This window comes from Lacerta agilis, chromosome 8, assembly GCF_009819535.1.
Source record: "Lacerta agilis isolate rLacAgi1 chromosome 8, rLacAgi1.pri, whole genome shotgun sequence".
NCBI lineage: Eukaryota > Metazoa > Chordata > Lepidosauria > Squamata > Lacertidae > Lacerta > Lacerta agilis.
In genome coordinates, this window is record NC_046319.1 from 11,299,117 (window position 1) to 11,322,344 (window position 23,228).

The 23,228-nt window shown below is 48.2% G+C and overlaps 1 protein-coding gene and 1 non-coding gene across 2 annotated transcripts; one reads left to right on the forward strand and one right to left on the reverse strand.

Annotated features, from left to right (window-relative positions):
* Window positions 1–14,810: 14,810 nt before the first annotated feature.
* Window positions 14,811–15,251, reverse strand: LOC117052114 (60S ribosomal protein L32-like). The gene has a single exon (XM_033158833.1). The coding sequence runs from the start codon at window positions 15,247–15,249 to the stop codon at window positions 14,863–14,865; it is 387 nt and encodes a 128-aa protein (XP_033014724.1). The 5' UTR covers window positions 15,250–15,251; the 3' UTR covers window positions 14,811–14,862.
* A 6,016-nt stretch (window positions 15,252–21,267) lies between these two features.
* TRNAI-GAU lies at window positions 21,268–21,341 on the forward strand. Its single transcript has one exon. It is a non-coding gene; the product is annotated as a tRNA-Ile (tRNA).
* The last annotated feature ends 1,887 nt before the right edge of the window (window positions 21,342–23,228 follow it).

The following is a 23,228-nucleotide window of genomic DNA, read 5'->3' on the forward strand; positions in this document are numbered from 1 at the left end:
GTATGCGTTGGGTACACATGCCATTGGCTCTGGCTCAGCCAGTCATGGCCTCTGGCGCCACCTACTGTCAGGCTCCCCGCCTCCCACCCCACCAGTCCAAAAGGGCACCAGCCGCCACTGTTGTCATTTAAATAAAAGCAGCCCGTTCTTTCCCTAAAATGGAAATTTCAAGAAATGGAGTGGGATTGCTTTCTCTTTTTCAGTTTGAGGGGAGAAAGACAACAAAGAAAAATGAAAGTGTAAAGGCTTAAGAAAACAGCCCCAAGAGTCCATTAAGTCTATAACACTGTGGATGCTGGTTCTTGGGGAACTCACCTTTCTAGCTGCCTCTGGCCTGGAACCGTTGACGAGCAAATCCCAAAATGTTTCCATCATTTTAACCATCTTCTCTGCAAAATAGTGACAGGCGCCACCAATCGGTCCGCTTGCAGCCATCTTCAGCCTGCCTCAGAAAGACAGACTGTTGTCTGAGCGTGCAAAGCTGTTGGCTCCGTTGACAGGGAGAGAGAAAGTGATGGATCTCTTGACTGCTGGGCCTATTTTATTCTTTATTTTTTGCCAGAGTGCAGGAAGGCAAAACATTTCCGCCAGTGCCAGTGACGGAGGCCTCCATGCTAACTTTGGCGGCAGTGTGGGGAGAGCCAGGAGCTCTGAATGCTGTCGCGGTAAGTTGAAGGAAAGTGTATCCTAACCGCTGAACAGGGACAGGCAAATGGGAGTTTCCTGGCCCTCATTGCTGGGAAAGGACTCAAACACAGATCCCTGCTTCTGTCAAACTCTTTAATTAATATTTATTTACTTACATTTATTTCCCACCATTTTCCTCCAAGGAGCCTGATATGGCCTGCACAGTTCTCTTCCTCCCTATTTTACCCTCACAACAATCCTGTGAGGTAGGTTACGCCGAGAGCAGCAAGTGGTCCCCAAAGTTCACACCCTGTGAGCTTCATGGCTGAGTGGGGAGATTTCAAAACCGGTCTCTGCCAGATCCTAGGCCGACACTCTCACCACTATGTCATTATGCCATTATGGTATGGTTTGAAATTAGATTTGCCCCCCCACATGCTGAGATTCCTGCATTGCAGGGGGTTGGACTAGATGACTCTCGGGATCCCTTCCCATTCTACAATTCTATGATTCTATGATTCTCCCTCTCTCACATCGCTATAACCTGTGGGCATCCAAAGACACTGAGTGTTGGATGATTTAGGATAGATAACAGAAAGTCCTTCTTCACGCAGCAGAGTTAAACTGCCGAACTCCCTCCCACAGGAGACCATGATGGCCACCAACCTAGATGACTTTAAAAGAGGCTGAGACCAATTCATGGAGGAAGAGAAGGCCGCTAGCCACAATGGCAATGTTCTTCTGCGTAGCCATCATGACTAGTAGGCACTGAGAGCTGTCTCTTCCTCTTGTGCTTGGGTCCTGCTTGTGGGCTTCCCCTTGGGGCATCTGGTTGGCCATGGTGAGAAGAAAATGCTGGACTAGATGTGGCCCCTTTGACCCGATTCAACAGGCTCTTAGATTCTTAATGTGGCAAACGACAGGAGTTTGTTAGGGCGCCAACAAGTTGGCGTGCTGTAGCGCAGCAGTCAGTCAGATAAGCCAAGGTCGAACAGTCCGGGTCAGAAGCCAGCCGAAGTCAGGTATCAGTATGGGGTCAGGAGAAGCCGAAGTCAGTACAGTCCAAGTCAGGAACCAGCCAAGTCAGTCAGGGAAAAGCCAGGAACCAGGAACAAGCCAAGGGTCAGGAACAAACCGAGGGTCAGGAACAAGCCAGGAGTCAGGAACAGAACGAGCAAGAGCAACCACGCACTCAGCATGTCAGTTGCAGGTGCTAGCAAAGGGAGGAGCTAGCCTTTGTTAAGTAGCTGGCCTGCAACCACGTCTCTTACGAGATGCAGCTGCCTCTAATTGTTCCCTGCGTCTCTCAGCTCTACGCTCTACAGCTGAGAAGGGAGGAGGGGAAGGGCTGTTTCTCTCCTCACAAGGGCCTGATTGTGGCTCGACTTCCTCCTCCTCCTGTTCTGGTCTTTCCCCCTCTCCATCTGACTCTCCCTCTTCCGAGGAGTGCCGCCACCAGTCTTCTCCAGGTATGAACTCCTCCACTTCCCCAGGTTCTTCCGTGGGTGCAGCCTCACCAGGGGGGGCTTGCCACCACTCCTCCTCATCTGGCTCAACCCTGACAGCGTTCCTGCTATGGACAAGCAGAACGTGGGCTGGACCTCTGAGGTTTGTGTGTGCTGGCATCCCTGTGTTCCTGGCAATGGAGGTACTGCCCCTGTATCTGACCTACTCTCAAGCTCCTCCCCAAAAGGAGGCTCCCTAGTGATATAGGTGGCCAATTTTTACCCCTGTGGAAAATAGGCATGTTTTCAAATTCCTCCTGAAAGTTGAAAATGATGGAGGCAGGCACACCTCACCGGGAGAACAGTTTCACAATTGGGGAGCCACTACTGAAAAGGCCCTGTCATGGGGTCTGCGCCAGCCGGGCAGCCCCCAGAGGGGGCACCAGCAACAGTTCAGTGTTCTGGATGATACTAAAGTCCAGGGCGTTGATAGGGCAGGGAAACCAATGAATTATGCGATAGTGGGGGGGAAATGATTTCTATTTTTTGTGTGCAGCAGAACCTAGATCATCAGGAATCCAGGTTCTAATCCTATTTTTTGTGTGCAGCAGAACCTAGATCATCAAGAATCCAGGTTCCAATCCTATTTTTTGTGTGCAGCAGAACCTAGATCATCAGGAATCCAGGTTCTAATCCTATTTTTTGTGTGCAGCAGAACCTAGATCATCAGGAATCCAGGTTCTAATCCTATTTTTTGTGTGCAGCAGAACCTAGATCATCAGGAATCCAGGTTCTAATCCCGGCTGCTATTGCCAGTTTCTTGGCTGAGCTATGAATATGCAGCTGCTGGTTGCATTGTGTATGCTTTGGAACAGAGTGCCTGCCACACTGGACCAGAGCAAATATCCGTCCAGCCGATCAGGTCATGGCAGGGATAGATGTGGAGCAACCAATAGCCCTCAAGCTGTCAAGAGGGTAAGAGGCAGGTCTTGGGGGAAAGCCAATCAGGGTCTGATGGTGGCTCAGGAGAATGTTTCTATTGCCCCCATGAATTTAAGTGAACAACTGCAGAGAGGAGACCAAATCCTCGCCTCTCTGGTGTAGTCTAGAGAAAGTCCACTAATGTATTCCAGGACACATAAGAATTTATTCATGACTGGGCAGGATGCAGAGGGAGGACAGCCAGGCCTTGTTGCCTCGGTGACAGACAAGGGGTGTTTGGCACAGCAGAACGGCAACAGCACTATGGGCCAAGCCAGGATGAAAGAGAGAGGGGGGGACATGCACAAAAAGGAGAGGGGGGTAATATAGGAAGGTGCTGCTTAAGACTGAATGAGACCCATACGTCCATCCAACTCAGCATTGCCTACACTGACTGGCAGCAGCTTCTCCAGGTTTCCAGGCAGGGGATATTCCCAGCCCTACCTGCAGATGCTAGCGGTTGAACCCACAACCTTCTTCATGCAAAGCAGGTGCTCTAACACCAAGTTACAACCCTTTGCTATTCTGAAGCTGGCCACTGCTCCATCTAGCTCAGTACTGTCTACCCTGACCAGCAGTGGCTCTCCAGGATTTTAGGCTGCCGTCCTTCCCAGCCATGCCTGGAGTTGGTGGAGACTGAACCTGGGACATCTGCATGCAAAGCAGGTGCTCTGTCACTGAGCAGCAGCCCTTTCCTTACGACACAGGAGCACAGCAAGCTACCTTCTACTGAATCAGACCATTGGTCCATCTACCCCAGTGTTGTTTACACTGACTGGCAGCAGCTCTTTAGGTTTTCAAGAAGGGGATATTTCCGGTCTTACCTGGGACAAATCTATACTGGTGAGTTATAATGTTATAAATGCATTATAAAAATGTGACACCAGGGGGTGCTGTAAAGCAGTCAATGGAAAATTGCATTGAGAGAAACACAACGTTCTTCCCTTAGTGTTTTTAAAGATCTGTGTAGATCCAGCCCTAGAGATGCTGCCAGGGATTGAATCTGGGACTTTCTGCGTGCAGGGCAGAAGATCCAAACCTGAGCTGTGTCCCTTTCCCCTATAAGTAGTTAAGTTCTCATTGCTCTGAGTAAAGTGTTCATAGAATCATGGAATTGTAGAGTTGGAGGGGATCCTGATGGTCATCTCGCCCAACCACCAACAATGCAGGAAACTTTTGCCCAATGTGGGGCTTGAACCCTCGACCATGAGGTTCAGAGTCTCATGCTGTACTGACTGAGCTATCCCAGAAATCTGAAACACAGGAAGCTGCCTTAGATAGGAACATAGGAAGGGAGCATTGTCTACACAGACTGGCAGCAGCTCTCCAGGTTTTGGACAGGGGGCATTTGTGGTCCTATCTGGAGGTGCTGATGAGGATTGAACCTTGGTCCTTCTGCATGCAATTTTTTTTTAAAAAAAAATACAGAGCAGGTGCTCTACCACTTAACTAAAGTGCTGGTATATGGCCCCTAGAAGGTGACAAAAGCAGAAAGTGACCCATGGGCTTGAAAAAGATCCCAATCACTGCTCTGGTTTTTTTTAAAGCCTTTCCCCAGTGTCTGTGGATTTTGTTTGGGGCAGAAAAAAGGACCGCCGCTTAACACAGCTTCTGAAGTCTGTGCCTGACTCCACAGTTCATCTGCTGCAGGAGTTCCATTCTGCTTACACAAAAAAATTGCAGGGGAGGAAATCCCTCCTGCTTCACCATCATGTTTTCCTCCCCCCTCCCCCCATGTCAATAAAGCAAAAAACAAGGAACATCTTGTAAGGCCGGATGACAAGAGTGCTGAGGCAGCTTTGATTATGCGTTGATGGAGTTTGCTGGGAAAGCTCTAAGTGGAATGGAAGAAGTCGCTAATGGATGTGGACAGAGGGTGCCGAGATGACCTTTCCCGCGCCTTAAAGGATCTTCCAACGAAGCCAGCTGCCAGGTTTTGGACGGCCCTGTCAAAATCCTCGTTATGTGTCCCAGTGGTCTTGAGTCCCTTGGTCTGGCTGCTATCCTGTTCTTAGGGCCTGCAGGGAAAGTGGTGGTGAATATCAGAAGCTCTTCCAGTCCTAGGCAAAGCGAATCAGGACCCAGGCCAGCTCCCAATAGAAAGGCAAGGGAAATCAGCACCTTGGCTAGCTCCCAGTAGCAAGGCAACACCAATCAGGACCAGTGGGACCTGTTAGTTGAGCTTGAAAAAATGTTGTCACAGCAATCGCTCCAGAGTCACCCAAAGCCTTAAAAAGCCTGGCATGGGTTGATCTTCCAGTGGCTCTCCCCTCTCCCCTGAATATTTCATGGGCCCCATGTCTATTCTGCAGATGTATGCAGGACATGGTTGTCCTGGTGGGCACTCAGTACCAAGGTAAGTGAACCACATGTCAGACTGGCCCTGGAGATGTTGTCAATCCCAATGCTGCCCTCCTAATCCTCCTCCTGATTGTTGGAGACACGAGTCATGTTCCTCCAGGGTCCTAGCCTTCTCTGTGTTGGAGGGCTGTGTGATCTATTCTTCCGTGTGTGCCTGGTATTCCATGCTTCTTGTTCTCCCATTGGCCCTTCATTCTCCAGCCTCTCTTGCACCTCTTCATGTTCCATGGGGGTGTTGAGGTCTCCTGAACTGAATCCCAAGAACCTTCAGTAGCCGCTGCTGCCCTCCTCCAGGTCGTCCACATCCTGTCAGCCATGGCACACCTGCCACTCCATGACAATGGTGGTGGAGCAAGCTGTAGTGGAATAATAATAATAATAATAATAATAATAATAATAATAATAATAATTTATCATTTGTACCCCGCCCATCTGGCCAGGTCTCCCCAGCCACTCTGGGCGGCTTCCAACAAATATTAAAATACATTAAAATATCACAGATTAAAAACTGCCCTAAACAGGGCTGCCTTCAGGTATTTTCTAAATGTCAGGTAGTTGTTTATCTCTTTGACCTCTGAAGGGAGGGCGTTCCACAGGGCAGGTGCCACTACCAAGAAGGCCCTCTGCCTGGTTCCCTGTAGCTTTGCTTCTCGCAGTGAGGGAACCGCCAGAAGGCCCTCGGTGCTGGATCTCAGTGTCTGGGCTGAACGATGGGGGTGGAGACGCTCCTTCAGGTATACAGGACCGAGGCCATTTAGGGCTTTAAAAGTCAGTACCAACACTTTGAATTGTGCTCGGAAACGTGCTTCAAAGGTAGCCCTATGTAGAGCATTGCAGTAGTCCAAGCGGGACATAACCAGAGCATGCACCACTCTGGCAAGACAGTCTGTGGGCAGGTAGGGTGTCAGCCTGCGTACCAGATGGAGCTGGTAGACAGCAGCCCTGGACACAGAATTAACCTGTGCCTCCACTGACAGCTGTGAGTCCAAAATGACTCCCAGGCTGCGCACCTGGTCCTTCAGGGACACAGTTACCCCATTCAGGACCAGGGAGTCCCCCACACCCACCCACCCCCTGTCCCCCCAAAACAGTACTTCTGTCTTGTCAGGATTCAACCTCAATCTGTTAGGCACCATCCATCCTCCAACCGCCTCCAGGCACTCACACAGGACCTTCACCGCCTTCACTGGTTCTGATTTGAAAGAGAGGTAGAGCTGGGTATCATCCGCATACTGATGAACACCCAGCCCAAACCCCCTGATGATCTCTCAGAGTGGCTTCATATAGATATTAAAAAGCATGGGGGAGAGGACGGAACCCCGAGGCACCCCACAAGTGAGAGCCCAGGGGTCTGAACACTCACCCCCACCACTTTCTGAACATGGCCCAGGAGGAAGGAGCAGAACCACTGTATAACAGTGCCCCCAGCTCCCAACCATCAAATTCTATTACTGGAAGGGGTTCAGGGGTCATCAAGACTTCCAGTGCAGGAATCACAACTAGAGAATCCCTGAGGGCCATCTAATCTCTGTTTAAAATCATCCAAAAAAGAGTCCTCCATCTTCCAAGGGAATGTATGCAGTCAAAACCTCCTTTCTTATAATTTGAACCCATTGGTTAGGGTCCTACCCTCTGGAGGAGCAGAAAACAAGCTTGTTCCATCTTCCAGGTGACAGCCCTTCCAATATTTGAAGGTGGCTATCCTATAACCTCTCTGTCTTCTCTGCTCCAGGCTAAGCATAACCACCTCCCTCAGCTGCCTGTAATAGGGGTGGCATGGCTAGTGTTCTGAAAGCCAAATAAAGAGGCCTTTATTTGAATTATGTGATGCCAATTGTTGTGTTCTCCTGGGGCCACCTCAACCCAGGCAGGGCAACAGCAACTGAGTTTTCTGCATGCTATGAAGACCCCTCCCAGAATTCCCCGAAGCATCACAGAGCATTATGGAACAGCCTCTCAGCTGTCAGGAACATCCCCCCCCCCAAGTGCAGGGGAAGAGTTAGATTCAGAAACCGAACTAAGTGAACGAGGGACTGACTCTGCAGATGAGAGCTGTTTGATAGAGTCGAGAAAGGGCAGTTTGAACCCCCTTCCTGGGGAAGACTTTGTTAGCTCTCAAGGAGAGGAAGAGTTGAAGGGCAGCCAGAGTTTTGCTAGGCAATCAGCAGATAAGCTGAGGTCTGAGTCTGTGTTCAGTGGCTGTGGGGAGGGAGCAGGCTAACCCCTCAGTCCCCCTTCTAGGTGTCTGGATAAGATCAGATGGCAACGGAAGGACAAGAGGGGAAAGGTGGGAGTTTGGCGTCCTTCCTGCTGTGGGATGGGCAAAAATTCGGACTGACCAAATATCGTAAATGCGAGCAGGTGAGAAGCTGTGCTCTGGATGTGTCTTTTTCTAAATAAAGTAAAGGTAAAGGGGCCCCTGACCATTAGGTCCAGTCGTGTCCGACTCTGGGGTTGCGGCACTCATCTCGCGTTACTGCCCGAGGGAGCCGGCGTACAGCTTCCGGGTCATGTGGCCAGCATGACCAAGCCTCTTCTGGCGAACCAGAGCAGCACATGGAAACGCCGTTTACCTTCCCGCCAGAGCGGTACCTATTTATCTACTTGCACTTTGACATGCTTTCGAACTGCTAGGTTGGCAGGAGCTGGGATCGAGCAACGGGAGCTCTCCCCGTCGCAGGGATTTGAACCGCTGACCTTCTGATCAGCAAGCCCTAGGGTCTGTGGTTTAACCCACAGCGCCACCTGGGTCCCTTATTTTTTAAATAAGCATCCATAAAACTGCCGGAGAGTAATTACTTCTTATCGGGGATTGCTTGTCTGCCAGAGATATTTACATCAGCCTTAACTTCGCTGCTGCATTCAGCAAACCACCTGTCCCTCTCTCTGATTGCCCTACACAGCCACCTTGTTGCTCGGCAGCCCTGTCTCTTCCTTGCCCTCCATGGTGCAAAATCGACTACAGAAGAAGCTTCTGCTTCTGGAGCCCATCTATAGCACCAAAGATCCAGACACACTGAAAATGGAGCCTGTGGGGCACTTTCTTTCCAGTGCATTTGTCAATGGGGGGGGGGGAGAGCTTTTAATCCAATCAGTGAAAAGGTTAACGGAAAGACCATTGACCCGTAGCCTCAAATGATGTCTTTTGAAGCTGCAAAGCCCTCAGTGGCTGCGTGTGTCAAAGTTCTTTCGCTTCTTGTTACAGCTGGAGGGAGGGGATCGGTATTCTTTCATTTTCGCCATAGCTGTGCGCGCGTAGCTCGCAGGTGAGACTTTCCAACAGAAAATGGGTGGGGTGGGGTGGCGGAAATCGGCAGACAGGAACAGGAGAAAAAGCTGGAAAACCTCTCTGTGAATACCAGAGGCGTGCAGTGAAATTTTTCATAGGGGAACAATCAGGGCCAAAGGCAGCAGCTTGCGGGGGCAAGAACGTGACATCGTGCTTCCATCCCTAAGCAGGGCAAAAGCTTCCCATACCCAGGCTTTCATACTTTAATACTCTAATTTACTGGGAACATTTAGGGGGCTGGCCTAGTCTTCCTAGTCCACTGACCTAGTGCCACTGAAATATAGACACAGGATGGTGTGTACCTTCCCAGAAAAGTCAGCTCCTCAGAAACCCCAATTTTCATATGTATTTTGTGTGTGTGTGTGTGTGTGTGTGTGTATGATTTTATCTCTCTCTCTCTCTCTGTGTGTGTATGTATAATTTTTATTAAATGTTCTGTTTTACAATGTAAAATATTCATTTAAACAATCTTAAAATATCAATGACTTCCCTTCTTCTATTTCCATAGTTCATTATGCATAACATAAGTCACTGCGTATTTTATATAAACTAAACCATTCAGTATTCCATTATTACATCAATCAAAACTTATTTACACTGTTGAGTTTATCTTAACGCTGCCAACATTTTCAAATATACACCCCCCATATATTCAATAAACGTTTTCCAATCTTCTTTAAACACATGTTTTTCTTGTTCTCTTATTCTACAAGTTAGGTCCGCACGCTGCGCATATTCCAGTTGCCATTCTTCTATGGTTGGGACCTTGCTCATTTTCCATTTTTGGTCTAATGAAACATGGGCCGCAGTAGTGGCATGCATAACTCCCTAGATGCAATCAAAAAACAATGGGAGGATGGCATAGGATATGAAATCAACCCCACCCAATGGACCAGAATGTGGTCTAAACCCCCTTTAAATCCATATCAACAAAAAGAAGAGAACTCACCCTAAAACTAACCTACAGGTGGTATCTAACGCCAAGAAAATTAGTGCTAATATGCCCAGGAACCTAACCAAAATGCTGGAGTGGGTGCACCTCCACAGACACATAACTCCACATGTGGTGGGAGTGCCCCAAAATCCAACTATTCTGGACAACAACCATACGAGAAATAGGTAAGATAACCAAGCAAGTGCTAGAAATCACCCCAGAATTGGTCTTACTAAACATCTTCCAAGACAATAATGCCCACTTACAACACAAAGAACTCATAACCCACCTACTTTCAGCAGCCAGAAACATCATAACCAGACACTGGAAAGACCTGTCAGGAGTAAGCATGGACCAATGGTACCAAACAGTATGGGAAACAGCCTTACTAGAAAAACTAACCAGTAAGCTGAAACTGACACGGGGACAAACAGAAGAAGACACCTTCACTCCGGTATGGTTCCACTTCATCACACACACAGCCCAACAAGACAATGACAAAAATCTACCGACAGCATGCAAATCAATATGGCTAACCTGACCAAAAACACTCACCCACCCCACTCACACATGAAAACAAAGACCACCGCAGCCAACCACAAATGAACAATCACATCCTACACCAACCCCAACCTCTCTCACCACCAAAGGAACACAAGTGAACAACAGAGAACCTGCACAAACAACGCTGACACCAAACCCCACATATATTAAGTAAAATAGAAACATCGTCACTCCACCCCACCCATCTCCCCACCCCACCCACCTCTTCCCCCCTTTTCTTCCTAATGTCTCAACAAATGAAATTGACTTGTAAAAATGTTACGTGGAAAAAATACGAGTGAGACATTGCACTACCTTTGTAAATCAAGAAAATCTTTAATAAAAAATACTTTTAAAAAGTAGTGGCATACACAAATAACCTTTCTTGACACCTGGGAATTTCAGTCTGAATTATTCCCAACAGAATTTCAGTCTGAATTATTCCCAACAGAAAGGACTCTGGGTTTTTTTTGTTTTTGTTTTTTGTTTTTTGGAAAAGTGCTTTAAAACTCCCCCCCCCAAATCATTATAAATTAGTTCCCAATACTCTTTTGCCCTTTTACAGGTCCACCCACCAGTGGCGGAGGAACTCTCTCTGGCACCCGGGGCAGCCCGCCCCCTTGGCCCCCCATCATACACCCCTGCCACCCACTCATTTCTGGAGTGCAAATTCAGAGTAGAAGGGTTTTGGTTTAGCCATAGGACACCTGCTCTGCCTGCTGAAGGTCCCAGGCTCAATCCCTGACATCTCCAGGTAGGGTTGGGAGAGACTCCAGCCTGAAATTGCCAGGAGGAGGCCGAGCGCTGAGCCCGGTGCAGTGCGACTTCGTCTCTCATGCTCAGGAGGAGCCAGTCACTGAACCGCACCATGCTTGGCCTTCTCTGCCCACTCAAATATTGAGGGGGCTGAAGACCCCTCGATCCCTGAGAGCTGGCACTCCTGGACAGGTGGAAAGTCAGAAACGGATATTCCACATCTGCTTCATGACTTGCTTTCCTTGCAGTGCAAGTCTTTCACTAGCAGCGAAGCCCTGGGCATTGCAAGGACCCAGCAAGACCTTTGAGTTACTTGTACTGATTGGTGAGGATCAAATAGAAGCTGGAGCCTCAGCCTTCGCTCAGGCAGTGGAGAAAGACCCTCCCTGGAAACCCTGTTGCAGACGCCAGCTCTTCCCTCCTAGCACAGTTCCTCGGGCTCCTTCTCTCCCAACCCTCTCGCTTCCCTGTCTTGTTTAATTAGAAAAATAAGCTCCTTGGGTTGGGGGGTATCTTTCACGAGGTGTTTTCACATCGGGCCGCAGCAGGCTTGTCATTAAACAGGAGCCCCAGGTGATTTTTCTTGTTAAATAGGGCTTGTTGACACAGAGTCATGTGCCCCTTCCGAGAAAGTTGAGGCTGGCAGGTGTTGGGGAGCAGGGCAGGGAGAAAAAGACGCCTTCATCCTGCTCTCACGGTGGCCAATCAGATGCCCCAGAGGGAAACCTGCAAGGAGGATCTGTGCACAAAATTTCCCTTCTGGTGGCTTCTAGCAACTGGTCTTTGTGGGGTGTGAAACACAGAGCAGTCAAATACAACATTCCTAGAGTGGACATGTTTAGATGGCTTTAAAAGAGAATTAGGCAAATTCATGGAGGAGAGGGCTATGAACGGCTACTAGCCATGATGCCTGTCCTCTGCCTCTACAGTTGCAGGAGGTAAATACTTCTGAACAGCAGTTGCTAGAAACAGTGGTGTAGCATAGGAGAGGCCACAGGGGTGGTTGCCCCCGGCCACAAAATTGTTAGGGGGTGCAAAATTTCAACACCCGGTGCTGCCTCAATACAGCTGTGCACTTCCATCACTGGGCTACGTTGAAAACGGCTACCAGGAAGTGACCTCTCCAGAGAACTGAATGACTCTTCTTTTCTTATCTCTGCAGCCATGACACCATTAGGCAGTTGAATGTGCATGCGTACTCTGTCCATTTCCATCCCCAACTCTGCGTGACCCTGGGCACTTGCAACCCACGCTATGCCACTGGCTGGAAACCCTGAGAGGGTAGAGAGCTCTGGTGCTCAGGTCCTGTTTGTGGACTAGATGGGCCATTGGCCTGATCCAGCAGGTCTCTTCTTATGCTCTTATGGTGCATCTTTCAAGAGCTGGATTCTGCTGCCAGCCCGCTCCTGATGTATTATTATCCCTCCTACAACCCAAACAACCGGCCATTTCTAAACCCAGATCTGTTTATTGTCCTTGGCATTCCTAGCATCACATTCTTTCATGGTAACTGAGCCAAATGCTGATGCTGCGTCAAAAGGGAAGGTGCCAATTAGCAGGTTTTCGAGCACAGGTGTGAAATCCTTCCACTAAGCTTGCAGGACCGCCAAAGGGGCAGCTGGTGCGATGCCCCTTGCCTGCCTCCCCTCCTCCCACCCTCCAGCAGGCATGATGGATGCAGGGATGGAATTTGGCCTGTCCCACTTGTGACGGCTCTGGCTGTTCACTGGAAACAACTGCCTTTGCTAATTGCTCCGTTCAAAGGAGACCGAGGTGTGCAGCTGGCGTTCCATAAATCAAAACAGCACAAAAACTTAAAATTGCTTGCTGAGGGAAATGTGGGGAATGTGTGCATGAGGAGTGGGGAAGGAGAGGGGGAAGAAAGAGGTGTCCTGCTTAGAAAGTGAAGCTACTCAAGCTGGGATTCGTGGCTGGCACCACTGATCCTGGGCACCAGGTCTCGCCTGCAATTTGTCTCCTTCTCGGAAGACTTTTTGTAGAGGAGATGTTTTCCATGGGTGCATTGGCTGAAGATAAACCTGGAAAGTTTGAAGATTCAGGACAGGTAAAAGAAAGCCCTTTGTCCTGCAGCGCATAGTTAAACTATGGAAATTGCTTCTGCAGGAGGCAGTGGTGGTCATCAATTTGGAAGGCTTTAAAAGAAAACCGGTCAAATTCATGGGGAGGACTATTGATGGATACTAGCCGTGATGGCTATGATCTGCCTCCACCATTGTGTTGTTGTTGTTCAGTCGTTCAGTCGTGTCCGACTCTTCGTGACCCCATGGACCAGAGCACGCCAGGCACGCCTATCCTTCACTGCCTCTCGCAGTTTGGCCAAACTCATGTTAGTAGCTTCGAGAACACTGTCCAACCATCTCATCCTCTGTCGTCCCCTTCTCCTTGTGCCCTCCATCTTTCCCAACATCAGGGTCTTTTCTAGGGAGTCTTCTCTTCTCATGAGGTGGCCAAAGTACTGGAGCCTCAACTTCAGGATCTGTCCTTCTAGTGAGCACTCAGGGCTGATTTCTTTGAGAATGGATAGGTTTGATCTTCTTGCAGTCCATGGGACTCTCAAGAGTCTCCTCCAGCACCATAATTCAAAAGCATCAATTCTTCGGCGATCAGCCTTCTTTATGGTCCAGCTCTCACTTTCGTACATTACTACTGGGAAAACCAGTTTTTCTGAATACCAGTTGCTGGAAGCCACAGGAGGGGAAGGTGTTCTTCTGCCTGAATCCTGCTTGCATGTTTCCCACCGGCCACTGTGAGAACAGGATGCCAGCAGGCTATTCTTAGTTTCCTATAATGGGACCATCCTGGTAGAATCTACTGATGACTCAGGTGCAGGTCAGATATTAATTCACAGCTAAAAGGGGGAGTGGTGGATTTGTAATAAATGTTAAAGGCACTATCATTTAATTGCCTTTGTGGAGATATCTGGGCCTTGAGATTCTCTAACAAGCCATCCAATGGGGACCTCATTTGCGGAGAACAAGCTCTCCTGAATGTTGCTGAGGAAGGCTGACTTCTTTTGGGCTTCTCTGGAGGGAAAAAGGCAGGGTGAGAGACTGGGGTGCCATTTTGATGATCCCAGCAGATAGGAGACCTCGAGACTGCAATAATGCAGCGTGAGCAAGATGAAGGGGATATATCATCTCCTTTCCCTCCCCGGGTCCTGCTATAGAAGAAAGATAATGTGTGATATTTTTAGAATGTTTTAATGCACTTCTTACAGCTGCGGTGGTAGGGAAGGATTAAATGATGGTGTGGGGAGCATCAGCCAGGAGATTGGATTGACTTTGGCCATACTCCTAGAGGAGCAGGAAGTGGTGAGGCCCCTAAGTGTAGCCAAACTTCTACAGAAGCATAGGCATCTAGCTGGGCTCTTTGTCTTTGTGCGATGTGTTCTTAATCAGGAAGTGATGAGAAACTTCCCTCCCCCCCAACACTGTTTTGTTGTTGTTGTTTAGTTGTTTAGTCATGTCTGACTCTTCGTGACCCCATGGACCAGAGCACGCCAGGTACTCCTGTCTTCCACTGCCTCCCACAGTTTGGTCAGACTCATGTTGGTAGCTTCGAGAACACTGTCCAACCATCTCTGTCGTCCCCTTCTCCTTGTGCCCTCCATCTTTCCCAACATCTGGGTCTTTTCCAGGGAGTCTTCTCTTCTCATGAGGTGGCCAAAGTATTGGAGCCTCAGCTTCAGGATCTGTCCTTCCAGTGAGTACTCAGGGCTGATTTCCTTCAGAATGGATAGGTTTGATCTTCTTGCAGTCCATGGGACTCTCAAGAGTCTCCTCTAACACCATAATTGAAAAGCATCAATTCTTCGGTGATCAGCCTTCTTTATGGTCCAGCTCTCACAGCTCTGTTTACTTTTTATTTAATACAGTTGTACAAGAGCAACTATTTATTCATTTTCCTCACTGCACAGTCTGGCATTTGGATTGGTGACTTTGATAGCAAGCTGAGCTGCTCCTTTGCACAATTATCTTCCTATTCTTGGATGAAACGTTGTGAGCAATCTCTGCACAATAGGACTTGATCAGCACCTCCAGCTCTTTGGCATTGTGGACAAGGAACTTTCTGAATCCTGAAGGCAACGTGTGCTTTGTCTTCTTACTGCTACCATACCCAATGGTGGGCATCAAGGTTTGGCCTTCAAACCTTCTGCGGACTTTGCTGTCAATACCTCTGGGCTTCCACCAGTAACACTTAATTTTGACACAGCAATCAGATTGATGGCGGATGAACTTCTTGGTCCTCTTCTTGATGATCTTAGGCTTGATGAGGGGTCTGAGGGCCGGCATAATGTCAGAGAGAAAGCACAGAGAGAAAGTTGAGCTCCAGGAATTTTTTGCCTGGTGCCTAAAGATATGTAATAAAGGTGCCAGGCAGGCCTCACCAGGGAGAGCATTCCACAAGCAGGGAGCCCCCACAGAAAAAAAAAAAACCCGTTCTTGTGTTGCTTGCCACCCTCTGGACCTCTCATGGAAATGGCACACGAAGAAGGGCTTCCGTTGGTGATCACGGATCTGTTCATATGGGGAGAGGTGACACTTGTGGTTCTGAACTGCTTAAGGCTTTATAGGTCAAAACCAGTACTTGGAATTAGGCCCAGAAACTAATTGGCAGCCAGTGCAGTCAGACCAGGATTGGTGTAATGTTCTCAAACAGTCTTGCCCTGTGAGCAACCTGGCCACTGAATTCTGCACCAGCTGAAGTTTCCAAAACGTCTTCAGAGGAAGTCCCACATATAACCTGCCGCAATAATCTAGCTTAGAGGTTAGATTACCCCAATGAGATTACGGCGCTTGCTTTAATTATGTCTAATAATTTCAGTGCACCTACTCTAAGTAGGACTAATATTAGATGCAACCCGTGGTTTCCATCCTTTTTTTAAAAAAAATGGTTATGTGATTATCTCCCTTCATCTTAACATTGTTATTTTAGCTCTGACATAACCGCAGAGTCGTATATTTTGCCCTCCCAGCTCACAACAGCAGGAATTGTTGGCATAGCAAATTCTAGCCGTTACTATTCTATACTCCAGGGGCGAGCAGACTCCAGACTTGACAGATCGACTTTGTTTTATTTGCTAGAACCTCAAGACCCACCAAACCGGAGGACTGGAATTTATTTTTGGAACCAGAACTGACCTCCTTTCGCATATAACCCCACTCCGAGTTTCCCATCCACCCCTCCCAGCCTCCTTCAGTTCAGCAACATAACTCAGAAGCAGAAAAATTCATTTTTCTTTGCCCTTGTTGAACCAGAGATGGGGAACTTCTTTTCCCCCAGGGGACCGGATTCAAATGCCGCCAACCTTCCAGAGTGTGCAAAGGCAGAAGTGGGTGGGTTCAAATTGGGTGTGATCAAAGACAAAGCTAAGTGAAAAAAATGGAAAGCTTATTCACATTTACCTCCCCCACCCTGTTCTTTAGTGCTCAATCAGAGCAAATGGAAATCTGGATTCTCCACAGGCTGCTGTTTGCTCCAATTCAGCTTTAAGAAGCGGCTTTTCTTGGAGAAAGGGTGATCTTGTGCCTGGAAAGAGAAGAGCAACGGATAAATGCGGATAAGCCCTATGTTTCTATTTAAACCATCCTTTTAATCACAACCATGAGGACTAGCATCTTACTCCACCCTTAAATGGACCATATCCCACTGGCAAGGCACCTTCTGTCAGTGTAAAAGGCACCAATTTCAACCCCTGGCATCTCCAGGTATGGCTGGGAATGACCAAGGAATGGTCTAACTCAGGACAGTGCAACTTTCTGTGTTCTCTGTTGTTCCTTCAAAACCCTGTGGAAGTTTTGCCCGTGGAGGGAATGCAAATTGGCTTCCTGTTTTGTTTCAATCTCCCCCAAGGACCTTCATTCAAAGAGTGTAAATGAGAGGCAGTGGTCTGTAGTGGTTAGAGCACTGGGCTGGGACCTTGGCGATCAGGGTTCAAAACCCCTACTCAGCCACAAAGCTCACTGGGTGTGACCTTGGGCCAGTCGCCCACTCTCCACCTCACCTACCTCGCAGGGTCATGGTTGAGGACAAAATGGTGAGGGGGAGAACTGATGAGAGCCGTTGTGGTGCAATGGTGGACTAGGATGGTCCACAAATATTCTACCTGCCATTTGGGTTGGTCGGAAGAGGAGAAAGGGAAGAGGGAAGTAGGAGAAGAAAGAAAGAAAGAAAGAACACATTTAATTGACAAGCCAGGTAATGATTAAAAGTAGCCCAAAGGTGGATGATGGGAGTCGAGTCACACGATCGCCCATCTAATGTGGAATTTGTCTGCTCTGATGGTCAAAGGCTCTCCATGATTTGCAACGAAGACCCCTGATCAGAGACACAATCGGAGAGGTTTTCTCTGTCACACACAGCCTCCTGCTTTGACAGAACAAAGAGTTATTCTTTTCTGCCAAACCGTGCAACGAAGCCATTCATTTAACAGGGCGACAATGAAAAAGAAGGTTTTTTCTCTCTCCACCCCCTCCAGGGGAGGAAACAGGAAAGCAATTATATCACATCCTTTTGACAAGCGAGCACAATGGCGGGTTTAGCGGAAGGCCGCCTGCCACCCAGCTTTCGGCCGCCACTCTTCCCGCGTTTCATTCTTCGTAGCGTGGCAGATGTGCCCTTCTGTGATCTCGGCGACACCTGCGCCGGCAGCCTTAGTCTTTCAACGTGGGATGGCTTGTGATGTGTGCCGGCTGCAGGCCATTAAGCAGGAAGGTCAACCCAGAGTCCCTGGCTGCATTGCAATCCATCCTGGCAAGCCTGTGGTTCCCCAAGCCACAATACCAATATTTTCAATCCATGTAGCAGGAAATGATCCATTTTTTTTGTTGGGTTCTCTTTCCTCCATCTCTTTAGGGGATGAATACAGGGGCTTCTTAGCCGGCCCTTAGGAATCTCCCCATGCCCCATTTTTCCCTGGCCTGCTCTGCACCTGCCTCACATGCTTTCTCCTGACTGGATTGCATCTGGAATATGGAAGAAAGAAAACATGGTTTTCCATTCTTCCCAGTATCCATGGAATAATAAAATTGCATTGCAGGAATCACAGCTACAGAATCCCTGACAAATGGCTATACAATATCCTCTAGGACTGGGCGATCTCTGGTTTTCAGCATTGTGATATATCACCGGCTAAACATCGCAATACACCGATATATCACGATGTCCGAAATAAGGATGGAGCTGCATTGGCTGGCTTCACGGTTTTCCCCACCTTGTCATTTTTGACGCATGATATATTGCCAGGTCAAAAATTATGAAAGCAATATCACAATATGGACTTTGAACTGGTTTTGGACATGATATCAATGTATCGCCCGGCCCCAACATCCACTTAAAAGCCTCCAAGGAAAGGAGAGTACACCGCCTTCCGAGGAAGTCTGTTCGACTGCTGAACAGCTCTTACCACCAGAAAGTTCTTCCTGAGGTTTAATCGGAATCTCCTTTCTTGTGATTTGAATCCATTGCTTTGGGTCCCCTCTCTGGTACAGTGCTGTCAAGTATCCAGTTTTCCTCGGGAATCTCCCTTATTTCAAGCAGTTTCCCGCTGCTATCCCTTATTTTTTATATCCCTTTAATTTCCCGTTATTTCAAAGGAAGCAGCTCCTCTCCCTCCCCCTGCTGGCCAGGGACTGGGAAGACCTCGCCTCCTTGCAGCCTCAAAGCAAGCAGGAGCCATTTCCCATGCATACAGGTGTCGTAGCCCATGGGCAGCGTTTCCAAAATACAGTAAGCCTACTGCGCACGTTCACACCAGTGCCGCCCACTTTTGCTTCTGGCTCCGCCCACCACTGCCATGTGACTGTCCCTGGGATAGGTGAGGCTGCTGATCCCTTATTTTCAAATCTGAAACTTGACAGCTATGTCTCTGGAGCAGGAGAAAACAAGCTTGCCCCGTCTTCCATGGGACAGCCCTTCAGATGTGTGGAGATGTCATCTCTTAGCCGTCTCATCTCCATGCTAAACATCCGTAAACATCTCCCTCATAAGGCTTTGGGTTTCCAGACCCTGTTCCATGTCAGTTGCCCTCCTCACAACACAGCTCCCGATCCATTGCAGGCAGCACCATTTACCGGTAATTCTGTCAAAAACAGCATTTTTTTAGTCTCGCTGTCCATTGTGCTGAAATTACACCGCTTGCATAATATATACAATCACTGCATTACCACAATGCACTCTATGTGGGGGTTCCCTTGTGCTTGATCCGGAAGCTGCAATTAGTGCAAATTTCTGACAGGAGGGAGATCTTGCCAGCGTAAATCACACCTCTGCTCAAGTGACCTGCACTGGTTGCCAATTTGCTACTGGGCTAAGTTCAAGGTGCTAATACAAAACCCTTCGGGACTTGGAACCAGTTTACCTGTGAGATCACCTTACCCAACATGTGCCAGCTCAACTGCTTCTATCTGTAGAACTGGCATTGTTACAGGTGTTAATTCCTCTTTCCACATTTGTAAGAATTCAGTTTTTGTGTGTGTTTTTTTTAGTGTAGCAGCACCTGTACTTTGGAACTCCCTGCCCATTGACATCAGACAGATGCCTTCACTGTACTCTTTTCTGGTGCCTGCTAAAAATGTTTTTGCTTAGACAAATCTGTGAAGGTGTTTAGAATATTGATGCATGTTTCGTTTTTAGTTCATCCCTGATATTGATTTTTTTTGTTCATCCCTGATATTGATTTTTTGGGGGGGAATGTTTCAAATAGTTCATAGAATCATAGAGTTGGAAGGGACCCTGAGGATCATCTAGTCCAACATACTCTCTTTGCAAACTGCTTTGAGGTTGTTGTTTTTTAACAACAGTGCATAAGTTTTATAAATAAAATAAAACAAACGAGTACCTAAATTACGTTATCATTCTGCTATTTGACCGCATTGATTTCAGTGCAAAGGGAACACAACGCAGATGGGGGGGGATGTAATCAATTATGTATCGTTTGTGGTCTGATAGCAACAGCAGCAGCAAATATTGATCACATTTGCTGGATTGATTTCCATTCTGGACGAATAAGCAAACATCATCAATTGGAATTCTCTGGTGTACTTGGCCCTGGAATTGTGATAATGCTGCTCTTGCCTGGAAGGCGAGAGGTGTCTCTGTGTGGAAGCCATCTAGTTTTTGTGTAGCTGGAACACAGTATGCCGTTCCCAGGTAAGAGACACACCCATTGTTCTGCATACATTTGTCTCTGGTCCCATACATTATTGGCATGTTTCCTTTATGCATATAACAGAAGGTCAAACTCAATATATAGCTCAGTTGGCTACAGCGTGGTGCTGATAATGCCAAGGTTGCTGGTTCAATCCCCGTATGGGACAGCTGCATATTCCTGCATTGCAGGGGGTTGGACAAGATGATTCTCAGGGTCTCTTGAAACTCTGCAATTCTATGGTTCTATTTTTAATGAGATCATAAACCACTGAGCTTAAGGCTTGCTGATCGGAAGGTCGGCGGTTCGAATCCCTGCAATGGGGTGAGCTCCCATTGCTTGGTCCCAGCTCCTGCCCACCTAGCAGTTCAAAAGTACATCAAACTGCAAGTAGATAAATTGGTACCGCTCCAGCAGGAAGGTAAACGTCATTTCCGTGCGCTGCTCTGGTTTGCCAGAAGTGGCTTAGTCATGCTGGCCACAAGACCCGGAAGCTGTACGCTGGCTCCCTCAGCCAGTAAAGTGAGATGAGCACCGCAACCCCAGAGTCGTCCGCGACTGGACCTAATGGTCAGGGGTCCCTTTACCTTTTAACTATCAAAAGCATGAAATAAAGCAACTGTCAGGATAATGTCAGACAAAACCCACCGTTTTGTACACAAGGCTTCAGTTTGCATCTATTATCCTTCTTCCTCCCGTCTCTCTTTTATCGAAAATGCTCAAGATGGTAAGTCGGTTGGTTGTCCCATTCCCGGCCAGGAACAGAAGGTGGAACAGCAATCTTGTGCATTGCTCAGCTCAGGGCTCCCTGCCATTGCAACCTGGAGCCAAATCTTTGGCAGTTTCCAGTCACCATTCCTCCCCTCACCCCCCACCCCCCATGTAGTATATGTTCTCATTTACCTCTTCAATGAGCCCCTGCATCTTTCTTGACTGCCTGAGCATGAGGGAGACAACCTGAGTAGTGATGAAGTGCCAAGATGCTAACGCAAACGAATGCTCAAGCTTCTCCAGTGTTTGATCTCACTGCAATGGTTGCAGCACACACTCACACATGCCAAACATTCCATAGGTATTTTTGGTGCCCCCCTGCAGGGGCCAATTTCGCCAACCCCTAGGTATGCCTCTGAGAGTTAATCCCTCCCCTCTGGCAGCCCTAGAAGCCTGGATAGCTCAGTTGGTTAGAGTGTGGTGCTGATAACGCCAAGGTTGCAGGTTCGATCCCTGTGTGGGGCAGCTGTGCATTCCTGCAGGGGGTTGGACTAGATCAGTGGTTCCCGATTAGGGGTCCATGGTCCCATCCCTTGCCTCCCCCCACCTATTTTTTTAAAACCATTTTCGCAAATTTTAGCGCTGTGCGATTTTTCAATATATTGACCAAAACCAGTTTTGAAATCACACCTCGATAATGATTTTGACCTGGCAATATGCAGCAATGTATCGCTCTTTGCACGAGGGAGAGCAGGGCAGCTGATTTCAAGGCACCACCGATATTGCACAATGATCTCAGCCAATAACGCTGCTGATCTGAGCTGCCTCCCCTCACGCTGAGGGAGAACAGGACAGCCGATTGCGAGGCGCTGCGTTCCTCTCATGCTGACAGAGAACAGGGCAGCTGATCGCCCTCACTTGAAGGCACCGTGGCACTCCCTTCCCATGGCACTGAGGTGGAGCAGCTTTTTCAGTCATCAGGAAAGCAGCCACCGCCACAGTGGACATTGATCTTTGCTGGCTGCCAATGCTGGGTGCCCCACTGACTTAGGCTTGATGCACCCCCCATCCCCTCCCACTCAAACCATGTGGTGGTGGTGACTCCACTTCCTCTCCTTCCCCCACCCTTCCAATCTCTGTGACTACTCCTTCCTATGCACTGGATTATGGAGAAAGCTAGAGAGTTCCAGAAAAACACCTACTTCTGCTTCACTGACTACCAGTGCTGTCAAGTATCCCGTTTTCCCCGGGATTCTCCCTTATTTTAAGCAGTTTCCCGCTGCCCTCCCTTATTTTTTTTATTTCCCTTGAATTCCCCGTTTTTAATGGAAGCAGCTCCTCCCCTGCTGGCCAGGGACTGGGTGGGAAGACCTCGCCTATTTGGAGAGAAAAGCCTCAGCCCTCAAAGCAAGTGGGAGCCGTTTCCCGTGCTTACAAGGGGGTGTATTACAGGGAGGTGTATTCCTCCCCCTGCATCAGCCCCTTTCCGTTGCCTCCGATAGGGTTAGCTGGCGGGCGGAGCAGCTGCTGCTTCCTGTCCTGTTTGGATGGGATCAGACAAGAAGACGATGGGGCTCCATGGCGCGGAGCACATGGCTGCCCTCCTCTTTGCTCCACTCCGAGCCCGAGCCCGCTTGGAGTTTACATTGCTGCTCCGCCCACTTTTGCTTCTGGCTCCGCCCACCACTGACATGTGACTGTCCCTGGGATAGGTGAGACTGCTGATCCCTTATTTTCAAATCCGAAACTTGACAGCTATGCTGACTACGCAACAGCATTTGACTGTGTTGACCACATCAAACTATGGCAAGTCTTAAAGAAATGGGAGTGCCTGATCACCTCATCTGTCTCCTGGGAAATCTCTACAAGAAGCTACGATTAGAACTGGATATGGAACAACTGATTGGTTCAAAATTGGGAAAGGAGTACGGCAAGGCTGTATGTTGTCTCCCTGCTTATTTAACTTATATGCAGAATTCATCATGCGAAAGGCTGGACTGGATGAATCCCAAGCCGGAATTAAGATTGCCGGAAGAAATATCAACAACCTCAGATATGCTGATGACACAACCTTAACGGCAGAAAGTGAGGAGGAATTGAACAACCTTTTAATGAGGGTGAAAGAGGAGAGCGCAAAATATGGTCTGAAGCTCAACATCAAAAAAACTAAGATCATGGCCACTGGTCCCATCACCTCCTGGCAAATAGAAGGGGAAGAAATGGAGGCAGTGAAAAACCCTAAATTACATTTGTTATATTTTACACAGTATCCTATTAATATATTATTTTCTTAAATCTTTTTGATAATGAAAAAGAAAAAGGAAAAAGAAAAATTTAATAAAAACATTAAATTTACATATACAATGCAAGACTTATTCAAGATCTGCCAGGAGGTTTTTGCTGTCACAGTAG

Bases quoted from the DNA above. Each gene is read 5' to 3' on its own strand.
- LOC117052114 (XM_033158833.1), bottom strand. From the start codon at position 15,249: ATGCCGGCCCTCAGACCCCTCATCAAGCCTAAGATCATCAAGAAGAGG.